Source organism: Salarias fasciatus, chromosome 17, assembly GCF_902148845.1.
Source record: "Salarias fasciatus chromosome 17, fSalaFa1.1, whole genome shotgun sequence".
NCBI lineage: Eukaryota > Metazoa > Chordata > Actinopteri > Blenniiformes > Blenniidae > Salarias > Salarias fasciatus.
The window spans coordinates 9,033,046-9,055,032 of NC_043761.1; the positions used below are offsets into that span (position 1 = coordinate 9,033,046).

The window sequence follows — 21,987 nt, forward strand, 5'->3', positions numbered from 1 at the left end:
CTTAGTGAAAGGCGACAACCATCAGCGTATAAAAATGGCTGTTATGCAAGTGTTCTCAGAAAACAATGTACAAGTGTTTTGGAACTTGTTTTATGAATTTCTGCTTGTCATAATGAAAAAGATAAAAATCGGATTTAAGATGGTACATCTTGTAACCACATCCAAGCTGAGGTGGAACTTTGATTTAACAAGATAGCAGCAAAGCTTGATGGATGGAGTGCTGATTGTGTTCGATTAAATTCCATGTACTCCACCTGCATACAAACTGCATACAAAGATTATGAGGGAGAACTCACCAACAATGGTTCGCTCAGTGTGGAAAAGCTGCTAAAAAGGAAATTTACATAGATGTACTTTGAAGGGGAAAAATAAACTAGTTGTAGTGCATTGAAAAAACTGAAATTGAAAAGTTTAACAGCTGGGTGAAAGACTGGTTCTTGTTTCCAGCCAAACACAATGCAACACCAGCCCAAATCTCAACATGTAGAAAATCTTCTTAAAGCTTCAGAACTCCACGTCATAAGCACACAACTGCTATAAATAAAGAAAGAGAAAAAGTAACAGACAGGATTCCTCAGACAGAGCATTCGGACTAACAAACAGCCTACACAGAGTGCCAGTGTGATCGAATACGAACAAAGCAACCAACCAAACACACAGACACACACACCCACAAAAAAAAAACACACATGCTGACACAAACTCACATGTAAAGTTGATCTGACAAACATTTCTCTTTCACACACAGCCATAACAACAGCGATACTATATGTTGCCTTCACTTGAACTGAGGAATATTGAACAGTCAATGAAATAGAAATGCAGGCTGAGTGATCCACCGAGCGACCAAATCTCCCCAATGATTGCTGCTGAGGTTTAAAAGTGTTTGATGTCCACCTGTTCCTGCCCAGACCGGAACACACCTCCATGAGGCTGGAGAGGAGTGAAAGAGATGGATTATGATTATCACCATTATCATGATGAGAACAGGGGACAGCCCGAGCTGTTATTGTCATGTGCTTACCAAGCTTGAAAGATGTACTGTTAAAATGTGAACATATGAACATGTTCCAGAGATAACGACAGTCACATGAGTGTCTCAAAGACTGTGAGTTAAGTCCAACCCATCTGTCAGAGCAGGCCCAATGAAATAAAATGGTTGTTAAATTCCCTTTCGAGGAGAGGCACTCAAGGGACTGTTCTGCAAGTTTTTCTCTGCGCTGAACATTACTTTTGGTTTTTAATGAAATAAACTTTAACAATCTTAGTCAGTTGTTTGGCATTTAAGGATTAAATTACTGTGGGAGATTATGGATGGTAAAGTCCCCAGACTCCAACAGGAGGAGCAGTCCTGTGCCATACTTTAACACGTCACATTGGAAAATGCCCTCTCAGCATCAGAAATGGGAAATGTGAGCAATCAGATCGCACCCAGAGCGAGTTTTTTGGTTTCTGTGTGTTAAACAGTTTCCAGTTTTGTGTTCCCAACACTCAGCAGACCATACAGAGTGCTTCAGTGGAGCGGGATGGGATCAAAGGGATAGTTTTACACTGTGAAAGTTTATTTCAAGGATAAAAGGCAGTTTGTGAAGTTCACTCTGCAAAGATTAGGGGCAATGCCTAAGTGGAAAAAACATTACAATTCACAAATCTTATTCTTTTTCAAACAGAACAAATCATGCACCGAGCATCAAATGACTCAACCCCATCTAATCCCAAAAAGCAAATGCAAAAATGAATGTTATCAAACTTATCAGTTTGATTTCATACGGTTTTAAGGAAGGATTTTCAGAGTGGAGGCCTAAGATACAGATACAGATACTCCCCCAAGTTTCGGGGAGTTAGGAATGGGTATGGAAGTGATTTGGGAGATTATATGCATTACTTCTTTCCAAAATGTTTGCTTTTTCTCACATTCCCAGATACAGTGGAAGATGACCTTTATGAGAATGACATTTCACACAGGTATCTGGATTTTCTATTTATTTGTTTAGTTGTCTAAAATCCTCTTACCTGAGGTGTTTCTTCCCAAATATACAATATGTGGTTAAAGCTCATCACAAAATGTGTACTCCTGACTTTAGCAATCTTGAGTATTTCACTAGCAGTAAAAGTAGCTTTTTTTTTTTTTTTTTTTAGCTGGATAACCATATCCAATAAGACTTGCCACTGTCAGCTGTTCAGTTCTATTTCAGTGTTGTGTTACGTTGAATAATTTTTGGAATTGAATTACTTTTAATGAATTGTTGATGTTTTGAATATAGTTTTGATTGATTTGTGCCTTTTTTTACAATTTCACCATGTGCAAGGTCATCTTGTGAACCTGATTTGACCCTCTGTTAGCCTGTGTTGGTCAGACTGAAGTGCGTCCGGTGCGTAGGTCCAGTGCAATGACTCCAAGAGATCCTCCCTGTGGCAATAGAGACTCTTTAACTCCTCTGTGTTCATAATGATTGTGGTGTTTTGGTTAGTTTCATCCTTTCTGTCATTATTTTAGTCACTGAAAAACACGCATACTGATATTCAGAAACACTTATTTAATTTTATCCTGCTTTATTTGAAATTAAACTTTCTGTTCTATTCATTCTGCGAGGAACAGAGCTTTAAAAGAATTTCCTTTTGGAATTAATAATAAAGTAATTCTATTCTATTCTATTCTATTCATTCTATTCTTTCTATTCTTGCGTCAGTATCTCATTGCCAGCATGTATTTTGTCCTTCGTCGGCCCACGTAGCGACGAAGTCTCGCAGTGCCTTGTGGGTGATACATGGTTGGTGTTTTGAGCCCAGGCAGTCGCTTTTCTCCTGGAAAAAACTGCCTAAAGAAACTAAATGTGCAGCCTGATACCAACCCATATGCCCCCGTGTGCCGTTATTGTTCCACTCGTGTTCATTAAACCCACCACAAAGAGGAAGGTACAATTTATTGTCTTTTTGAGTTGTGCAGTGCAAAAAGGCTACGATGCTAACTTAGCCTCACAAACGGAAAGAAAGACTTCTGTTAAACGTCGCAGTTCAGCCAATCCAACACTGTAAGACACGTATTTTTTAACGCGGCGATGCTCAACAGTCGTCCTTATCTACCATAAGGTAGGTAGCATCCTTTGTTCGCCGCCGGGACGCTGGCTTGTATCGATTAGTTGAGAGGAGGCAGCGGGGAGCAGCTGTGGGGGAAATGGATGAAAGTGGAGAGAAAGACGACGTCGTCATTATCGTGGAGAATGAGGCCGAGAGTTTGCCCGCAGGAGAGGAGAGGCTGAAGCAGCAGGGCACTTTCGGGCTCATGGACACTTGCCCGATCTGTAAATTGAGCTTCCACAACAGAGAGCCCAAACTGCTGCCGTGTCTCCACTCCTTCTGCAAGAGGTGTCTCCCTGCCCCCTTCAGAAATGGCGATCCCAGACGCGAGCCTCAAGTCCCAGGGGACAACAAACTCTGTGAGTGAAACCTTTCTCTGTGGTTAGAATCGTTTACTGATTCCCGTTGTTACAACTCCAGTGTCATATTGAAACACCGCTGGAATAAATTAAACCTAATTATTCCGATTTGCTTCCTCGTGCCATAACATCTTAGATGTTGTTCAATCTTTAAGCAGTACAAGCAAATAGTGGGACATGCACTAGTTATAGTTTAGTTTAGCGTTCTGTGTATTTACCTGTTTGTTTTGAGGTTGTTTGAGTCATGAGTTGATTGATGAACAAAAATCACAGGATGCAAACAGGAGGACTGTATTAGTGGATTGGATTAATAAAGTTTTTTTCTCCTTTTCCAGCATACGTTTTCATTTGTCTCCCTCAGTGTCTTCGTTTTCCTCATGATGATAAACAATGAAAATGTAAAAAAAAAAAATTATAAATCAACAAACTGCTCTCCAAAAGGATCATTAAATGAGGAGTAGATTTGGTTAGAATTACAGGGCCTGAAGCTGATCAGTGGCAAAAAAAGGTGACAAAATTGGCATCTCATCACAAGGTTTACGCAGACGTTCATTCAGACGTACTCCTGTTTACACAGACATGAGCAGTAAAGGTACCATTTAAGCTCAGAAGGTCTCAAGGAACGTCACACTCACAAAATTAACCGGATTTGATTGTGGATTGAAGGTCTTCGTATTACTACTGAATGGGTTATTATGCTGGCTCATCGTGATCTGACGAGCTCTATCAATAGATGTTGAAAGAGCAGATTGTTTGAATAAAATAGCTTTTTTGATTTTGATCTCTGTAAGCCTCATGATGTTACTCTGTTCGAAAAAAAGTAATGGTTGAAAGGACAAAAGAGGCAAAGACAGTTAATGATTGTCTGTTGGAACAGTTAAAGCATCAATCGGGGTCTTGGTGAAACTTTCTGTTATTTTTGTGGAACATCAGCTGAAACGATATCATTCATTGACAGCCTTCGAATAAGTTTTTTTACGTTGTGTGAGAAGGAACTCATTGACTTAGAGTTTCTGTGAACACTACATTTTATTGAAAACTGTGAAACAGAAAATTTAAAGGGGACCACTGAAATTTAGTTGTCTCTTCTGTTTTGTTTTGTGGTGTAAAATTGCTGCTGCCGAAACAGATTAGTTTCAAATTTTCAGTTTTAATGAAAAACAAAAACCTAAAAAACAGCTCCTTAAACTAGTTTGGGGAGTAACAAAATACGCTCAATATGCACACTTGATCTTATAGATGCATCATATATTTCATTCCTTGAACCTTATTAGCATGGATCTAAAAATAGGTAATAGATCATGTTTTTCTTTTGTGATAAAGTGATATTTTTGGTAATTATTTTTCTGCTGCAGTGGGGACGATTCGATGTCCTGAATGCAGACAAGACTGCTGTGAGATAGACGTGTTGGACAATTTCTTTGTGAAAGACTCTGCGGAGATGCCGAGCAGCACCGTGGAGAAAACCAGCCAGGTTGGTCGTCTCGCATATCCAGAGCTCTTCCTTGTTCTGCCACCAACTACAGAAATGGTTTTTCTACATCTTCTCCTTTTGTTTTGTTTCTGTTCCTGTTTGTTCTGTAGGTGTGTATGAGCTGTGAGGACAACACAGAAGCAACGGGTTACTGTGTGGAGTGTGTGGAGTTTCTGTGCGTGACGTGCATCGAGGCGCACCAAAGAGTCAAATTCACCAGGGATCACACCATCCGCCAGAAGGAGGAGATGTCGCCAGGTGGGCTCAAAATCAAAGCTGGGCTCTGATCACACCATCGTCTTTTTATTTATTAGGATCTACTCCCGTCTCTGATTGGTCAGAACATTACAGTAAAACATGCAGACATACCCACTCTCATCCAACATACAGAAAATGGCTTTATTACGCTTTTTAATACTCTCAATGCTGTGGCAATTGTGTGAATCGAGTAATTTTGAGTTTGGTAAGCTCGAGTTCCCTCTCAGGCATAATTACAGGTCTGAACCTGCTGCCTCTAACAGATCCTGATCAAGTGTGAAACACTGAAATCACGGCGACTTTCCTTTAGACCGCATGTCATTTCCCTTACTTTGTATTCATTTACAATGAGTAAAGTATGACACATAACCTGAAGAGGAATTTAGTTGGGAAAGTTAAAAAATGTTGCACTACACACGGATTTACTGTTTTCAGATTCTGTGCGCTTGTTCTGTAAAAAAAAAAAGAAATTTAAAAATCAATGATTTACTGCTCTATTGAATGCGTCGTGCTTTGCAGGCTTCTGGGAAGAAATGTTTAACTTCAGTTGACAAAGGCTCATCATAGACTGCTTTGTGTTTTCCCGCTCCGGCTGTCTTTCCATCAGAAGCTTTAGGCATATCCACGCAGAAGCCCGTCTTTTGTGACATCCACAAGCAGGAGCCCCTGAAGCTCTTCTGTGAGACGTGCGACCGGCTCACCTGCCGGGACTGTCAGCTCCTCAAGCACAAAGATCATAAGTATGTCTGCTTTTTTTTTTTTTTTTCTTTTTCTTTTTTTAATTTTACAAACCGATTTAACTGCACAGATGCTTTGAGATTGGCTTTCCCTGTTAATCCACGGTTAATGTTCTTTGTGTAGCTACCAGTTTTTGGAGGACGCGTACAGAAACCACAGGCAGTACCTGGAGACCATGACGCAGCAGTTGCAGGAGAAAAGAAAAGCCATCGAGGACGTGTCCAGCTGCATCAACTCCGGGTAAAGTCACCCCCCAGCTTCTTCTTCCGTGCTCCAGATATGACTACAAGCCGTCATAGTTTGTTTTTGACTTTCACAGACTGCAGCAAGTTGACGAAAATCGGAAATCCGTTACTAATGAAATCAAGAAATCCATCTGTAACTTGATCATGGAGATCAACAGGAAGGGAAAGATTCTGGTCAACCAGCTGGAGGTTTGTTTGCTTTTAAAATTTAACATCCACCAAATGCCATTTGGATTTATTTCTGAAACTATGTACATATTTTCCATCCAGGCGTTGACTAAGGACCATGAGTTGGGTCTGAAAAAGCAGCAGGAGGACGTCAACACTCTGAGCAGGCACCTGGATCACGTCATCAGCTTCACCAAGTGGGCCACGGCGAGCCAGAGCGGGACGGCCCTCCTGTACTGCAAGAGGCTGGTGGTAAAGAGACCGTCACACGACTCCACAGTGTCATGCCGTACAGCAGCTGAAAAAAATCCTGAAGTCTGTTCTTGCCTTCTAGATCCTTTACCAGATCCACTACCTGATGAGAGCGAGCTGCAATCCCTCCATCGTCCCGCAGAGCTCGGTTCGCTTTCAGTGCCGCTCGGGTTTCTGGGCCTCAAACGTAGACCTCGGTAAGCAGTGAAGAAAAACAGACGGTTCATACTGATGTGTGAATTATCAAAATACATGTTGATCAGAGTCACAAAACAGCTGCATTTAGACTTCATAGAGTTTTTCAGCTTTGGTTTACATATGGAACCAGTTGCATGTCTCTGTTTTATGGATTTTTATTAATTCTTTAGACAGTTACTCATCAAAATTAGGTCATTGAAATAGTAGAAAGCAAATACCTCCAATCGACCAATTGATGGTGCTAATTCTCCACTAATTTTACAACCAAGTTATGTTATTAATAGAGGCCAAGTGAAAACCTCAAACATAGTGGAAAAAGCATATTCCGTCCAGTTGTTTTGACTCTGGCGAATGGAAACAATTTCACTCATCATGCAAATTAATTGCGCCCATCGCCGATAATTGCAATCAGGCGTCTCGCAATCACCGCGGCGGGCCCGATTTCAACTCGCTCCAAGAATGTGCAGCCGCATGAGACGACGCGCAGGGAGCAGGTGAAGCAGAACCACAGCGAGGAGAGGAGACGGGGATTTGTAGGAGTTGCTTCACTCGCTTCAGCTCAGCGAAGGAAACCAGACGCAGGATTTGAAAGCTTAGTTCGGATCAGGACTTTGCTCGTGTTTAGCTCAATTGCTGTGTGTTTTTGCCCAGCTTCACTGTCTCTTCTGCTTCATGCTTTAGAGTTATTCTTTGCGCTGTTAGACTTCAGGTGTTCATTGTTTTATTAAATGTGCTGCTGTTTTCTACTCATACTGTTTTGATAGGTGGATACATAGGTTTGTTTTTTTTCATTAAAAATTTAGCTGTTCCTTTGATTCTTCCTGCGTTTTATGTTTAATAAACAGCACTTTATTGTGTAGTTTTTATTATTATTTAGTCCATTTATACTCGCATCATCTCTCTTGAAGCCATATTGAAAATGGAACATTTTTCAATTTTTGTCTTCCTGTTGGAACTGTTGGTTTCCCGCTGAGTGCCTGCTTGTTTCCTGCAGGGTCTCTGGTTGTAGAAAGAGGACCAGGAAGGCCCACCATCGCCAACCATCAGCCCGGTCCCAGAGTGGAGCTGCAATCCGGGGGACTGTCCATGTCGGCTCAGCAGCGACAGAGCACGCTGGCTCAGCTGCAGATGCAGGTAAATAGATTTCTTTTCTTTTAAATAAAAAATTAAATATTTAGTTTGGCATAAATGAGGACAGCCTTAAAAAAAATTAGACAAAACAGTCACGATTGACCGAAGAGAATTTCCAAGTTATGAATGATACAAATTTGCACCACAAGGTGGAGTTAGTGCTTTAAATTAGAACATTTGAACTCCACTGCATCTTTTTAATAAGTGTTTAATACAAACTGCTGCTGGAGTTATCAACAGATCAAATAAAGTAAAAAAAACTGGAGTAAAGTTATTAGAAATACATCAAGGCTTTTTATTGTAACATTTAACATTCAAAGATGTCAAAATATGTCGTAATAAATCCCTTTGTGCAATAATGGCTTTTAGAACACAAGTAGTGAAAAAAGTATTAAACTAGAACTTTAGAACTTTAGGCCTCGCAACTATACGGTCAGAGTCCAGCTGCTCAGATTGTTTTAATGAAGTTTAATGTAGAGATCAAGTTGCTGATCTGCACCTCCTGAAATGACTCACAGCACTGAGTTAAGACAATAATGCCTGCTGCACAGGTGTGTAATCTACAGGGTAAGTTAAGTATACCAATATGTAATTGTGAATCATGCCCCGTTTTATCCAAAACAGTAGTTTTCCTTTTTTCCAAATTTAAAAGTGGATGTATTTTGAAATAGTTAAAGACGAGCCAGTGAGTTTTCTTAAAATGTCCTCCCCTAAAAAGGCAACATTACATTTAATATTCAATGCGTCCACTTCTCTGTTTAAGGTTGACAAGATTTCTCAGCATCCCCACAGGCAGCCGCACCCCAACCACTGGTCCTGGTACCAGAATGTCAGGCTTCCTGGACCGCCCGGCCCTCCCGGACCCCCCGGACCGCCGCCCCCGACCCGGCCCATCCACGGAGGATCTTCCCCCTCTCAGGGCCCCCACGGCCTGGGCCAGCCGGGACGACGGTTTGGGAGTTCCCCACAACCCTCGCAGCCCCTCCTCCATGCTCCACAACAGCAGCCTCTCGTCAAATCACGTAAGTTGAAGCAGATTTTCACTGAAATGTTTTTATCTTTGTAGGTCCATAGAGCGTGTATCTTTTCACATGCTTGATAGTGCTTATAAATATGAAAAGAAGACAAGGAGAATCCGTGTTGCATGAGATCACTGCTTAATTTTACTTTGTTTTGTTATCAAACCCAGCCTGATTTGAATGAACTGACTTCTCACTTCCTCTCCATCCAGACTCTGAGAGATTTGATCAATACGTCCAGCTTCCCCCTCAAACCCATCGAGGTGTCCACGGGCGCCTCCCGCTTCCCGCAGCCTCTGACCACCAGCGCAGCCGCTCAGACGTCACTGCAGGTGAGCGACGAGTCGGGCGTCGGTTCAGCGTCTGGGCGTGTCGCCGCGCACGCCGCCTAATGTTTTTGTTGTCTTTCCACGCAGAGATGCATGCCGGAGCCGTCCTTCCTGAAGAGGAGCGAAGCTGGCGGCTCGGTGCCCTCCATCACCATCACCATCCCCAAACCCAGCTTCGCCTCCAGCTCGGCCGCCTTGACCGCCAACAAAACCAGCTCGCTCAACCACGTGACCGGTGTGTGCTCTGATCCCGATCAATGTTAACTCCAGACATCAGCTTTATTTTGAACTTCTTTCTCTCTCTCTTTCGTCTGTTTCTCAAGTTCAAGGAAGGCAGAACTCCCCGATGGCCAAGCCGTCGTCCACAGACAGGAGCACAGGGTAAGAAAGGATGAATATGATAGAAGTGAGACCGAAGTGTGTTTTGTAGAATGAACTCACACTCCCTGCGCCTGGCGCTGTGTCGTAGCCTCAGTCGTCTTGCTCTCGTCTTTGTGTTGAAGGACGACTTCCTGGAAGCAGGTCACAGAGCCGTCTTCGGCTCCTGCAGCCAAGCGGCGACGGAGGGCCTCGCCGGGACCCATTATCGTTATCAAAGACGAGCCGGAGGACGAAGATGAAGTCCGCTTTGTAAGAGAGACGTTTTGGTGCTATCAGTAGAGCAGAAGCTTTTGTGCGTAAGAAGTTTCTGACACGCTGTGATGATAGTTGTATCACAGCAAACTTTGTCTGCTATCACATTTCTGAGTTGTTTACTAATTCCCAAACATGGAGTGGTTTTTCTGACAGAAAATCCACAACAAAATATGTTTGGCTGATAATCCAGGACACATTTTTCCTCGATCTCAACATTTTTGTCTTTCGTCATATCATGAGGACACTGAACTCAAACAGGAATACTGTCAGGACTGTAAAGATTCCTAAAAATCTGTAATTACCATTTCATTTTGAGCCATGAATTTAAACGTCTTAGATAATATCTGACTTCTGGGAGAGAAATGCCATAAACTTCACTCATTCACGCTCACAGTAATTAATCCTCGCCTCATGAAGTTTTTCTTTTTCTGTTCATAACTGCACACGTCCTCCTCGCTCACCGCCTGCAGGTGCAGTCCAGTGTCGGGTCCAGCTTGCCAGACAGCAGCACCGGCGCGCAGTCCAAACCACGGCAGCAGCAGAAGAGCCCGGCGCCCGACCCGGCGCCCGGAGCCGACCCCAAAGCCCCGCCGCAACCTCAGCCCCATCGCAGCCGGAGTCCGAGAAGAGAGCGGAGCCGGAGGAGGACCCCAACGAGGACTGGTGCGCCGTGTGTCAGAACGGAGGAGAGCTGCTCTGCTGTGACAAGTGCCCCAAAGTCTTTCACCTGGCCTGCCACATCCCCACCCTGAATGAGTCCCCAGGTCAGAATTAACCCTTTCTCACAGTATTGCACTCTTCCTTAACGAGTCTCGATCTAAACTTTCTGTCTTTCTGTTGCTCCTCTCTGCAGCGGTGAGTGGTTCTGTTCATTCTGCCGCGACCTGGAGTCTCCAGAGATGGAATACAGCTGCAGCAACAAGGACGTCCAGGTCTCCGAGACGTTCACCGCCGCTGACAGAAGGGTATCGTCTCCAAGCATCACTTCCATTCACAGAGAGCTCTCAGTCATCAGCCTCTGCTGTTTTTTACTTCAGTTACCCGAGTGGATTGACCTGTTTTTGTTTTTTAAATACAGAAGTGCGAGAGACTGCTGCTCCGTCTCTTCTGTAATGACTTCAGCACCGAATTCCAGCAGGCTCCTGCTCCACTGGTAAGGCACAGAAAATAATTTCAAGTCAGTATCGATACATTTTGACCTGTAGATGCTGTGGTTTTTGGATATACTGTATATCTCCTTAATCCAATACTGAAATAGATTTTTGCATTGCCTTTGAACTGTTATTGAAAGGTGTTTGTCGTTTTGCCACATGCAATGCCTTATTTTGTTTTGAGTGTTTAACATGAACTGTTTTCTAAATGTAGGAGACCAGAAGGTATAAAGAGCTGATCAGGACGCCGATGGATTTATCATAGTGAAGAAGAAGCTGGAGTCCAAGATGGAGGACGGTGAATTTTACAGCAGCACTGAGGGATTTGTTGCCGATGTCAGGCTTATATTTTCCAACTGTGCAAAGTACTACAAGGTGGGCATCAATGTTTCTTTTGCATGATTTATTTTTTTATCTGAAACTTATTTTGCAATTTAAATTTCTTTCACAAAGACAATGCATTAACTCGTATTGGTCACAATATAAGACATTGCCTCCTTTACAAGGTTCATATTTGGGGCAAAAAGGTTTGTATGTTGTTTGGAAGAAAAATTTGGATTTTAGAGATCAACAGTTTACTGGCATATGAAAGACACATAATGAAGACGACCAGATGTATCTTTTCTTTAGACCAGTAATATAGACAATCTCGCTTTTTCAAGTAAAGAAGCATCTTTGCAGTCACTAAAGCTGTTTTTTTTTTCTTTCCTCTAGTCAACCTCAGAAGTGGGGAGTGCTGGATTGTACCTAGAAGACTATTTTGAGGAGCAGCTGACGCTCATCTACCCACGTCGGTTCTTCCCCGGAGGAAGGCAAGAACAGATGATCCCTCCTTTAGAGGACGAGATCGACGAGGAAGAGATGATGGAGGAAGGTGCAGCTCCTGCTGTGGAGAAGCCGGAAAGCCCCGCGGAGAAGGGAATCCCTCCGATGGAGGAAGATCTGGCCCCGATGTAGGAAGCAACAGAGGAAGGAGCAAAAGAAGCAACGGACGAAGCCACAGAGAAAGAAACAGAGCTGGAAAAGTTAGAAAAAGAAAAGGAGATGGAGCCGAGTGAAAAGGACACGGATGCTGTAGCGCCGGCTGCAGATGGAGACAGTCCTCCTGCAGAGGAGGTGAAGGAGGAGGAGGAGGAGGAGAAAACTGCTCCAACACAGACAGAGATTCCCGCAGATCCCGAACCCTGCAAGACGGAAGACCCCGAAGCTCCAGAGTCTCCGAAAGAGGAGAGTCCTCCTCAGCCCTCTCAAGACGAGACTGAAAGTCCAGCGGAAACGGAGAAGGAGAATGTCTCTGCTGCAGACACAGCCAAAGAGGAGGCATGAATTGACGAGGAAGAAAAGCTGGAGACAAGCGAAATTATAAAGTCTTCCTAGATTAGCAACAATCAGATGACTTTTGTACTATTATTTGCAATAGGAAATGAAGCTTTCTGCCGAACTAAATAGACTTTAGTAGCAGTTACGCTGTAGATGCACAACAAAAGGGAGGAAATAAGCTCCACTCCTATACAGTCCCACGAGTTATTTTCTGTGACTGGCACTCAAAAAGCACATAAACTATACTATTCTCTCCTGCTTATATTATCCCCCCTCCTCCTTTATCACTTGTAAATAGGACACCTATGAACTGAGAGCACCTCACGCTGCAGTCGAACAGCAAAAAGGAACTTTGGATTAGTGCATGTCTTTACATAAACAATGATAATGCCTCCAGTGTGTGGTTATAGACCTTAGTTGAGTTTTATGAGCCATTTTTTGCTCATATATGCAGAGATTGTTTTGTTGCAATAGTATATTTTCATTATTTTAGTATGCTCTTGATGCTTTGTATGCACTCTGTATGGCTATGTGCTGTAGTCTGTACAGAAGGAAGTGCCGCGTATAATCGGTGCAACGGTTGTCTTTATTTATTAACCGTTTTCAGCTCTTCTCCCCCGAAATCCCAGCAATGTTTTGTGACAGAGCAACCTTCATAATTTATTGACTTTATTGTAATCTGGCCTTGATGATTCAGAGACACCATAATCAACAGGTGTCCTTCAACGTGCAGTCTGATTTTCACATTGGGATGACAGAATATAGAGGATTACACACATTTGGGGAAACTTCCCAGAGCTTTTTTTCTTTTAAATTAGAAAGTCTTGAAGGAATCAAGCTGACACGAGCATTACTGTTGTCACCTCATAACCAATCAGACTGTAAATGAACCCCAACAATGCTGCTGCTCTGAAAAATGCCTGGGTTTCCAATGTTTGTAATAAATTTAATTATGTCTGACTGTGTTTTGCGATAGTCTTTGTCCTGTGATGCCAGGATGAGGACAATTTCCTTGTATTTTCCAGTGAAGCTGATCTTATATGCCTTATTTCTTAATTCAGGATTGATCACCTCAAATAGGCAGGATGAGATACTTTTACACACTAGAACAAAGCTGAAGATATATCATTCAGTTACTCTCATCTACTGCCTTATTCAATGCATTCAATCCATTGTATTTATAGTTATCCACATAGTAGAGGCAGTTTTGGGACCCTCATGACATTAATAACACTCTGTGCTGGAGCCTCTTGTCAAAGTTTTGAGTTTTGATGAATGAATGTCTCCCAAACTTTAAGCTTCCTGTCATCCATTGTTCTGCTATCCATCTGTCTTCTGTGCCACTTTATCTAGTTTATGCTTGTATTACGATTGTAGAAATGTGGGACATCTTCAATCTTGTGTTTAGTCTAAAATTAGTTTCAGAGATGTAACATGACTTATCCTCTGTACCAGTTTGTTTAATTCAGGGTAGTGGGACATTATAGCTAAACCCAACTGACCGAAACAATTTTGGACATGCAGATTTGAAGCTGTAACATTTTCATTTAACCAGCGCTAACCACTGTACCCAGTACCCAGAGAAAAGTCACACAAGGAAAACGGATTTAGTTTGCAGTTTGGAAGCATTATGTTAGGAACCTGCTGAAAAGGACCAATAAAGTTCTTTTCCAGTCCATATTCTACTAATTAAACATGTCTATGGTTGCAGGCTGCTGAAGCCAGTCCCAGCTGCAGGGACAGGATACTCCACACAGAAAGGCACAGCCAGCATTTGAACCCTTGAACTTCTGGATGTGAGGTGTGAGAGCGAACCACTACATAACCGAACCACACTGAGCAAGCATTCTTAGTCAGGAAGTCTTAATTTTTATGAAGGAACCTTCACCAATAAAGTTTAATTGAAGTCCTAAACCTAAATTAATAAATATTGACGCCACGTGCACAAGATATGATAATAATCATTCTAATAAAATATTAAGTGTAGTTTGTTGTGTACAAGTTAGTTTGAAGTTTATAGCTAAAAACAGGGTTTTGTGTGTTTTTAAAATTGCACGTGAAGTAATCTCACGCAGCCACCCCTGTTCCCCGGAGGGGGAGCGGCTCTTCCCCCGACCGGGCGGAGCAGCACCCCCCGCCGGGCGGAGCGGCGGTGACACGCGGGCCACTTCTGCTCTCCTCGCGCTGTCGCCTCCTCCTCAGTCTCCAGCTCGCGATGGCCCGCACCGCTCTGTGGATAACAGTCCTCCTCTCTTTACACGGAGCTCTGCAGGGATACGGTAAGAAGACACCAAATGATTGATTTCATGGCTTTGATTGATTCCTTCTTTAGCATATTGGCAGTTTAACTATTTATTAATTCAACAAAACCTGGTTTTTCTGTGTGAACATTTCTTGACATGTCAAGTTAACGTGAACAAAATCAACTAAACACAATTTTCTCTTTCCTTTTTCAGTGTAATGAAGCCCATAATGTATATCTTGATCCATTGTCAGAATATTTTGTCAGTAAGAAGTGGTTGAAGTTGCAGGAATTATAATGTATTGATTGTTACAAGCTGTTTCTGTTTCCCTACAGCCTAATTCAAATAAATTTAAGTTTTATTTCAAACGACTTTATTTCAGTCTTTATTGAGTTGAGCTCCAGTGTCTTCATCCCGCCTACAGGGACTGAACCCCCCACCTTGCTGGAGTGCTGTGAGCTTGGGAAGAACAAAGGTGAGGATGAGCAAGACTGCACCGTCCACCCACTGATTTCCTCCCACTTGTGCACGTAAGAAACCTGCTTTCTCCAGTGTGAAAAAAAAAGAAAAAAATTATTTCCTAGTAGATTTATATCAAAAATCATTTCCAATAATGTCTTACATTGTGACAAAAATTCCTACCTGTTGTCAGATAATGCATGTGAGGACAGAGATATAGTGGAGCCACAATGTTATTGAAGCGTCTGAGAGATTTTTCATTATCTCAGACGTTAGATAAGGGTGCACTGTTCGTACGTACATTATGATTAATGCTGAAAAGAGCTTCCATTTACCAGCGTGGAATATTTGGAGATGATAGGAGTGGAGCTTGAGTTCCAGAGCGTGGAACTGAAATGAAGAGTTTCTCTGGTTTTTAGTCCAAAGTGTGTCCTATGAGGTGAGTGTAAGTCCACCTCGATGGGGATTTCGTCTAAATCTCCCTGCTTTTCACTTCCAGCATTGTTTACGAGCAGTGCTGCTTCTCCATAGAAAGAGGTCTCCTCTGCGAAAAAGGCATCGCGATGGCCCGTAGGCAAGGGGCCTGCGAGAGGCCTTACTTTGAAGGATATGGCCATGAAACACAAACCTCAAAGGTTGGTCTTTTTTCCCCCCTAACATCCACATCTCTCACTCTTTGCACGTGGCTGTTTTTTTTTGCCACATTCAAAGCGTTTCTCTCTGTTGTCCCCTCCTCTTCAGATGTGCTGTGACTGCTGCTCGCTCGGTTTGACTTTATCAAAGAGCGGCGTCGGTTGTCACTTCAAGGAACTGTTCCTGGGAAGTGTGTGTACCTCTGTAGCTCACAGCTGCTGCTTCAAAAACTCTACTGCAGGTAAATGAGATAAATTAACAGTTAAGAATAATAACACTACTCCCAACAAAAAAAAGAGCCTTACATACAATCAAGTGGCTCCTTTTTTTTATTTTTGTTAATGCAGCACTCCTTAACTAAAGTACAGTAAACGGCCTTGCAGTGACAGCTGTGGAGCAGACACTGGGATCACAACAGACTTCTGGTATCATTCAGGTTAAGGTTAAAATGTTGGCTGCGGATCAACTGGTGTAGCAGATTTACGTGACAGAACACTTAGATTTGATTTGAAGAAATTCCTGTTTTTGCTTTCGCAGGTCAAGGGTTCGCATTTGCTTTCATAAACAAAAAGTGTGATTTTTTATAATCAGAGTTTTGCTTTCACTTCTCCAAAACAGGATTGGTTGATAAAGTGCCCACCGTAAGTCCAGAGGAAGTGCACGGCTGTGCAGGTTTGTCACTTTTGTTTTTCTTAATGAAATCATTAGATTTCAATCTTAGAAGAAGCTCAAACAGCAACCACTTTATAGTTTTCTCCTCCATGAACCATCATTGGCGTGGCAGATTACTTTTTTCCAATGGATACATAAAATGCATTTCCAACCAGAGGCAGCGGTGCAGCCTCACACTGTGATGATGCCTCCACCGTGCTTTAGAATAGAAATGCCGTACATTTAATTTGCAGCTTGATTTCATTGCCTATAAAAGAATTGATGCAATGCATTCTTCAAAGTTTTACTGTTTATAGCTTCAAGGACTTTTTAAAACTTTTTAAAAAGTGTTGTCCTTCAAGGTGGTCTTGCATTTTTGTGTGTGCAGTGTTTAGAACAGGGCAGAAGTGAGTCCTTCCAGCTTATCCTGAAGAGTTTTCCACGATTTATGTGGTATTTTTAATTGAGTGCCATATCATGACGACTTACAACTAAACTTCTTGATAACATCACTAACTCAAAAAAAAAAGGAAATTCAAGACTTTATCGGGTTTTTAAATTTCCTCTCTGTTACTCTGATTGTCTTGTCTTCACCATTACGAGAAAGAAAACATTTTTTACGGAATCAAACTATCATTTATGGGTTAATTTAGCCGACACATTCAGGGACAAATGAGTGAGTTGTTTTATTTCTGTTAATTATTTCTGTGTGTTGTGCTGTGTGTGTTTTTTCTGTGCCGTCTTCAGACTCTCTTTGCTCTCAGCTGTGTATCGATGACGGAGTGTGTTCCTGTTATGATGGCTTTGCACTGCAAAATGATGGCTTAACCTGTAAGGGTAAGTAATGTCAAATAATACATGAGGTTTGAGTACATTTAAGACGAAGAATTGATTCAGGTTTGGTTGGTATGAATTTCCGGGAGTGTAAAAGATAAAAGAGTATCTATTGGAATATCACATTGAGTGATGGTGAAAGCTGATTTTACGGATTAAAAAAGTTTTCTGTTTTTTTCTGTATTTCTTGATTTTTATGAAATGCTTTCTTCAACAGACATCAATGAGTGTCAGACTGGCAGTCATATTTGTAGCACTGGCTACATTTGCATTAACACTGAGGGCTCCTTTCGCTGTCAGAAGAAATCCCACTGTAGCCCTGGATATGCGCTCATTGAAAACATCTGCAAAGGTAAAAATTCTTAACCTGGCGTGCCAGACTGACTTTATGTGTTACACACAAGACCCCATGTGTCCCTGAGCATGGAGAGACAGTCTGGCGTGCCAGGCTAAAAAATTCTGCATGTCCGAAACACCTAAATCATAATGTCAGTCGCTGCTATTACCATTAAAATGCTTCATTGATTATCCGTTCCAGACATCGATGAGTGTAAATTAGGAACCCACCACTGCGGACCGAGCTTTGTTTGCATCAATATACAAGGATCCTTCAGCTGCCTCCCGAAGGACAAGTGTGCACCCGGCTACACTCTGGACGATATTGGCGCCTGTATCGGTAAACTCTCACTCTTCATTGAACTAGTTTGAGCATCTCCCATCTTACGGAGGTGGTAAATGGACTCACATTCATCACTGAAGATGCTTATGGAAAATCATCAATTCGTCTCGTGCCGAATATTTTTCTTTCTCAATAGATCTGAATGAGTGTGTGGAAGGATCCAATCCCTGCCCGCCTGGAGAGACGTGCATCAACAACGTTGGCTCCTTCATCTGCCGCAGCAACGCGGTCGTTTGCGGGCCGGGCTATCATCTGATTGGCGACGGCAGACAGTGCGAAGGTCTGACTCCACCGCAGCCCGTTCCTCTTCCAGTCGTTTGATTCGCTCGGTAACTGCCGCCATCTCCCCTGGTCTTGTCTTGTTGCCTGACAGATATTGACGAGTGTGAAAAGGGCGACCTGTGCGGGATCCACCGCTGCGTCAACCTGGTGGGTTCATTTCGGTGCGAGTGCCTCCCTGGCTTCTCTTTCAACAGCATCACCAAGCTTTGTGACGGTACGGCGGTTATTCTCTCCCACGCCGTGTTGGGAAATGCAGATCCCACACCTTTTGAACTGTAACCTCGCTTTTGTAGGTATTAAAGATGAATGGACACCTGATTTAATTTTGGATTAGCGCAACTTAATTAGTAATCCCTTTTAACTGATGATAATTCCTTGTATGTGTTTTTTTTTTTTTTCATCTAGATATTAATGAGTGTGGGTATCATACTAAGCCACCATGTGCCCAAAGGTGTGAGAATGTAATTGGGACGTTCAGGTGCAGATGCAACATCGGCTTCAAACTGGCCAATGATAGCAAAAACTGTGAAGGTAAGCTGTTATTATTGAAGATGTGTTGAAGAAAACGTCTTCAGATTTGACTTTTGACAGGATATTTTTTGCGCTCATAAACGTTGTGTGCCTCTTGTCTGTTCACCCTCAGATATCGATGAATGTGAAGTTAAACCTTGCAGCCAGGAATGCACCAATGTGTTTGGCTCGTTCCAGTGCCAGTGTCGGCAGGGCTTCCAGCTCAGCGCCACTGATAGGGTGACATGTGAAGGTATTGTGGCCGTAGTGAGTCTGTGTTCCTTAGAGCTTCATTTATTCAGTTCGTCTTTCCTGATCACTTCAGCGCTTGAAAAAAAACAGCTAATTAATTTTTATTTCTATTGAGTCTCTAGAAAAAACAGAGTTGTACAAATACAATTTAAATCTGCAAGCAAATACAAGTTGTCATATTTTTGCGTGTACCTGATTCATCTCAATCATTTTCCCTTCGCCTTCTCAGACATCGATGAGTGCGCCCTCTCTGGCGAAGGAAAGGTTTGTCCTTACCGATGCATCAACTCACCTGGAGGTTTCAACTGCACCTGCCCGCCCCGGGGCTTCATTTCATCCGACGGTGGACAAAAATGTCAAGGTCAGGAATCAAATAACAGTAGCATAATGAGATCCTCTGCCAGAACATTTGTTTGTCATGTGGTGTATTTTGTTTAATTAACAGTCTAACTTTTGCTCTCTGTTGTGTGTTTAGACATTGATGAATGTAAGGCTGGGACGCATACCTGCTCTCCGTCGGAGCGCTGCTTCAATGTGCAGGGAGGATTTCGCTGCCTGTCCTTCACGTGTCCTGTAAACTTTCGGCAAGCATCAAAAGTGTAAGACTCAATAAGCAGCTGCCTTGTTTTGAAGAGCCTGCGCAGCATACCTCTACTAAACTCTGCTCTGTCATCTTCCTCATTTCAAAATCTTATTTGGCTGCTGTGATGTGCTTTTTACAGAAGATACTAGAGGACATTATGTACCACTAGATGGCGCTTGTTAGTTGCTGAAGATGGTTCCACCCTGTGTGTAGATATTAACTAGTGATGGCAGCTCAGTCTTCCTCATCTCCATGTGGAAGCTTCCCTTTATAGGTGCTTTTCATTTTTTGAATTGAAAGCAAATCAGATAAAACTACATTTTTCTCTGAATCGCCGGCACACACAATCTCTCACACACACACACGCACCATGCAGCGATGGTTTCCACGTTCCCCTCCCGTGCTTCCTTTACTGTGGTCATTTCTAATGCAGAAACCAATTTTTCCTCTGGTCCGTTCCAAGCAGCCATACCAGAGGATCAAGCAGGCCTTTTCCTTGGCAGATAGCAAGAAAAACAAGTGTGGCTCGTACTTACGGGCACCTGGGACCCGGCCGAGATGGGGGCTCGTTCAGCGGTGCAGCAGTGCCTCTGCTCGTGTGATGGATGGTGTTTTCAGTGTTGGTATTGGGTGGTTATCAGTCCATTTGCTGTAAATGATACCGAAAGGCAAAGCGACTGTGTTGCTTCACTGGATTAATGGAACCAGACAAATTTTCCACTGTTCCTGGTGGTTTGGATGGCTTTGTACTACATGAAGCTATATCATATAGTATATGTTGATGTGATTTCTAGAGCTCCATGAACTAAATGACCTTCTCATTTCTAAATACAGGAACCATTCATATGTTCACAGTAAGTTGGTAAAAACACTGATAATTCTAATGATACTTGTGTTTTCGCATGGACTAAATAAACTCTAATCCTCTCCTTCTGGGAATGTTTATGGGTTGGGGTTGAATCCAAAAACATACATTCTTTCATTTCCACTTCTGGTTTTTTACAAGCGTGTTTTTCTTTGGTGGCGTTACACCGGTGGAGAATACCACACAATCATCTCTGCGGCTTGGCCTCGAGCTCGGTGAACATCTTGGACTCACCTGCTTGGGACTAATTACACGGCTCAGCTCCCCCTCCAGTTTTTGAGGCTGTGTTGAAAGCTCCACTGTCTTCACTTTGGGGATCCCTCACACACAATCCAGGGGAGCGGAGCCAGGATTTGGCCTCTTTTTGAGGTACCAACTGCTCGGTTAACCACAGGGATCAATGGGAGTATTCAGGTGTTGCCAGGTTCTTCTTGTTTAATTCACCAGTGGTGCTTTGGGCAAAGGATATTTGCAAGATTACTGTTAAGCACGACTTCCACTTAGACTGATAAATCAACTTTTATTTCATGCTCATCGCGGTTTTCTTTACAGTCTTCTTCCGTCTTCCCTTTTTGTTTGTTTTTTTTCTCCGCTGCCGTCTTCTGTAGAACTGCATCCGACGATTCTCCCACGGTGCGTTGCATTAAGGACTGCATGCCACATGACCGGGACTGTCTCCTCAACCCGATCCACCTCGTCACCCACAGCGTCCTGTCTCTGCCAACCTTCAGAGACTGCTCTAAGCCAGAGGGTGAGACCACCTTAAGAGCTTTCTAAATCACGTTAAGTTTTCTGCATGAATTCATCACAAGATTTGGTTTTGAAGAATTGAGTCAATACAACTGTCTGAATGGTTTCACCAACTCTTCCGACAGAAATAGCTCTGCTGCGAACCACCACTCAAGCTAACCTCGCTCACTCCAACGCCACCGATGTCTTCTTCGTCCTCCTCTCTATGGACGAACGCTTCTCCTTCGATATAGTGAAGCGCACCAAATTTGGCAAGCATATAGGTAAGAAGAGAAGACTTCAGATCTAACCGGCACTCATCAGGGTTACCAGACTAATCCTGACCTGTGTCCTCTCTCAGGCGTCATCCGGCAGCTGAAGCCCATCATTGGTCCCAGGAACATCGTGTTGGAGGTGTCGATTAGCTACGTCACCTCGGGGGTCGTCACTCACATCAATATCGTCGTGATCCATGTCTTCATCTGTGAATACTGGTTCTAACCCAGAATAAAAATGTGCACTCATGGTGCAAGTACCAAAACAAACAGTGCAAATGTCATCTGGAAACATTTGTTGTGCTGGATATGAAAAACCCTCCAAGATTAAACCACTTTGGTGAATGATGAGAAGAGTTAGGGAGTATTGTCCGTCCACCTTACTTTGTTAAACTCAGAATTGGGGCAGTTTTCTGCAGCTGGTAGCAACAAACTTCAGCTCTTGTTATATTTATTTTTAAATTTTCCAAATTCAAGTTTTTCTTCTCTTGTTGGGCTAAAAGTGGACTTGTGTTTAGGGTTACTAACAACACAGCCTTGTGCTTCAAATTATTCTGACAAGATTGGATGAATGAGTCCAAGTAACTACGTTCCTAAATGTTTTAATTCAGTTTGATAAAACATGTCTTGAATTAT

At 42.8% G+C, this 21,987-nt stretch overlaps 1 protein-coding gene and 1 pseudogene across 1 annotated transcript; both read left to right on the top strand.

Moving 5' to 3' along the window:
* The first annotated feature begins 3,037 nt into the window (after nucleotides 1–3,037).
* LOC115404459 (transcription intermediary factor 1-alpha-like) lies at nucleotides 3,038–12,832 on the top strand (annotated as a pseudogene).
* Nucleotides 12,833–14,571: 1,739 nt separating this feature from the next.
* On the top strand, nucleotides 14,572–21,578 carry LOC115404637 (fibulin-1-like). The gene is made up of 17 exons (XM_030114044.1): nucleotides 14,572–14,635; nucleotides 15,024–15,129; nucleotides 15,558–15,693; nucleotides 15,800–15,932; nucleotides 16,310–16,363; nucleotides 17,090–17,179; nucleotides 17,394–17,528; nucleotides 17,715–17,852; nucleotides 17,992–18,135; nucleotides 18,229–18,351; nucleotides 18,543–18,668; nucleotides 18,781–18,900; nucleotides 19,129–19,260; nucleotides 19,375–19,498; nucleotides 20,956–21,098; nucleotides 21,223–21,360; nucleotides 21,438–21,578. Exons 1-17 carry the CDS (start codon nucleotides 14,572–14,574, stop codon nucleotides 21,575–21,577), a joined length of 2,046 nt encoding a protein of 681 aa, XP_029969904.1. The 3' UTR covers nucleotide 21,578.
* The last annotated feature ends 409 nt before the right edge of the window (nucleotides 21,579–21,987 follow it).

What these genes read in the sequence shown, in the direction of transcription:
- LOC115404637 (XM_030114044.1), top strand. Translation starts at nt 14,572, where the DNA reads ATGGCCCGCACCGCTCTGTGGATAACAGTCCTCCTCTCTTTACACGGA. An exon ending in TGATGGCTTAACCTGTAAGG is followed by an intron (nt 17,180 to 17,393) that starts GTAAGTAATGTC and finishes TTTCTTCAACAG; the next exon opens with ACATCAATGAGTGTCAGACT. An exon ending in TTTCGGCAAGCATCAAAAGT is followed by an intron (nt 19,499 to 20,955) that starts GTAAGACTCAAT and finishes CGTCTTCTGTAG; the next exon opens with AACTGCATCCGACGATTCTC.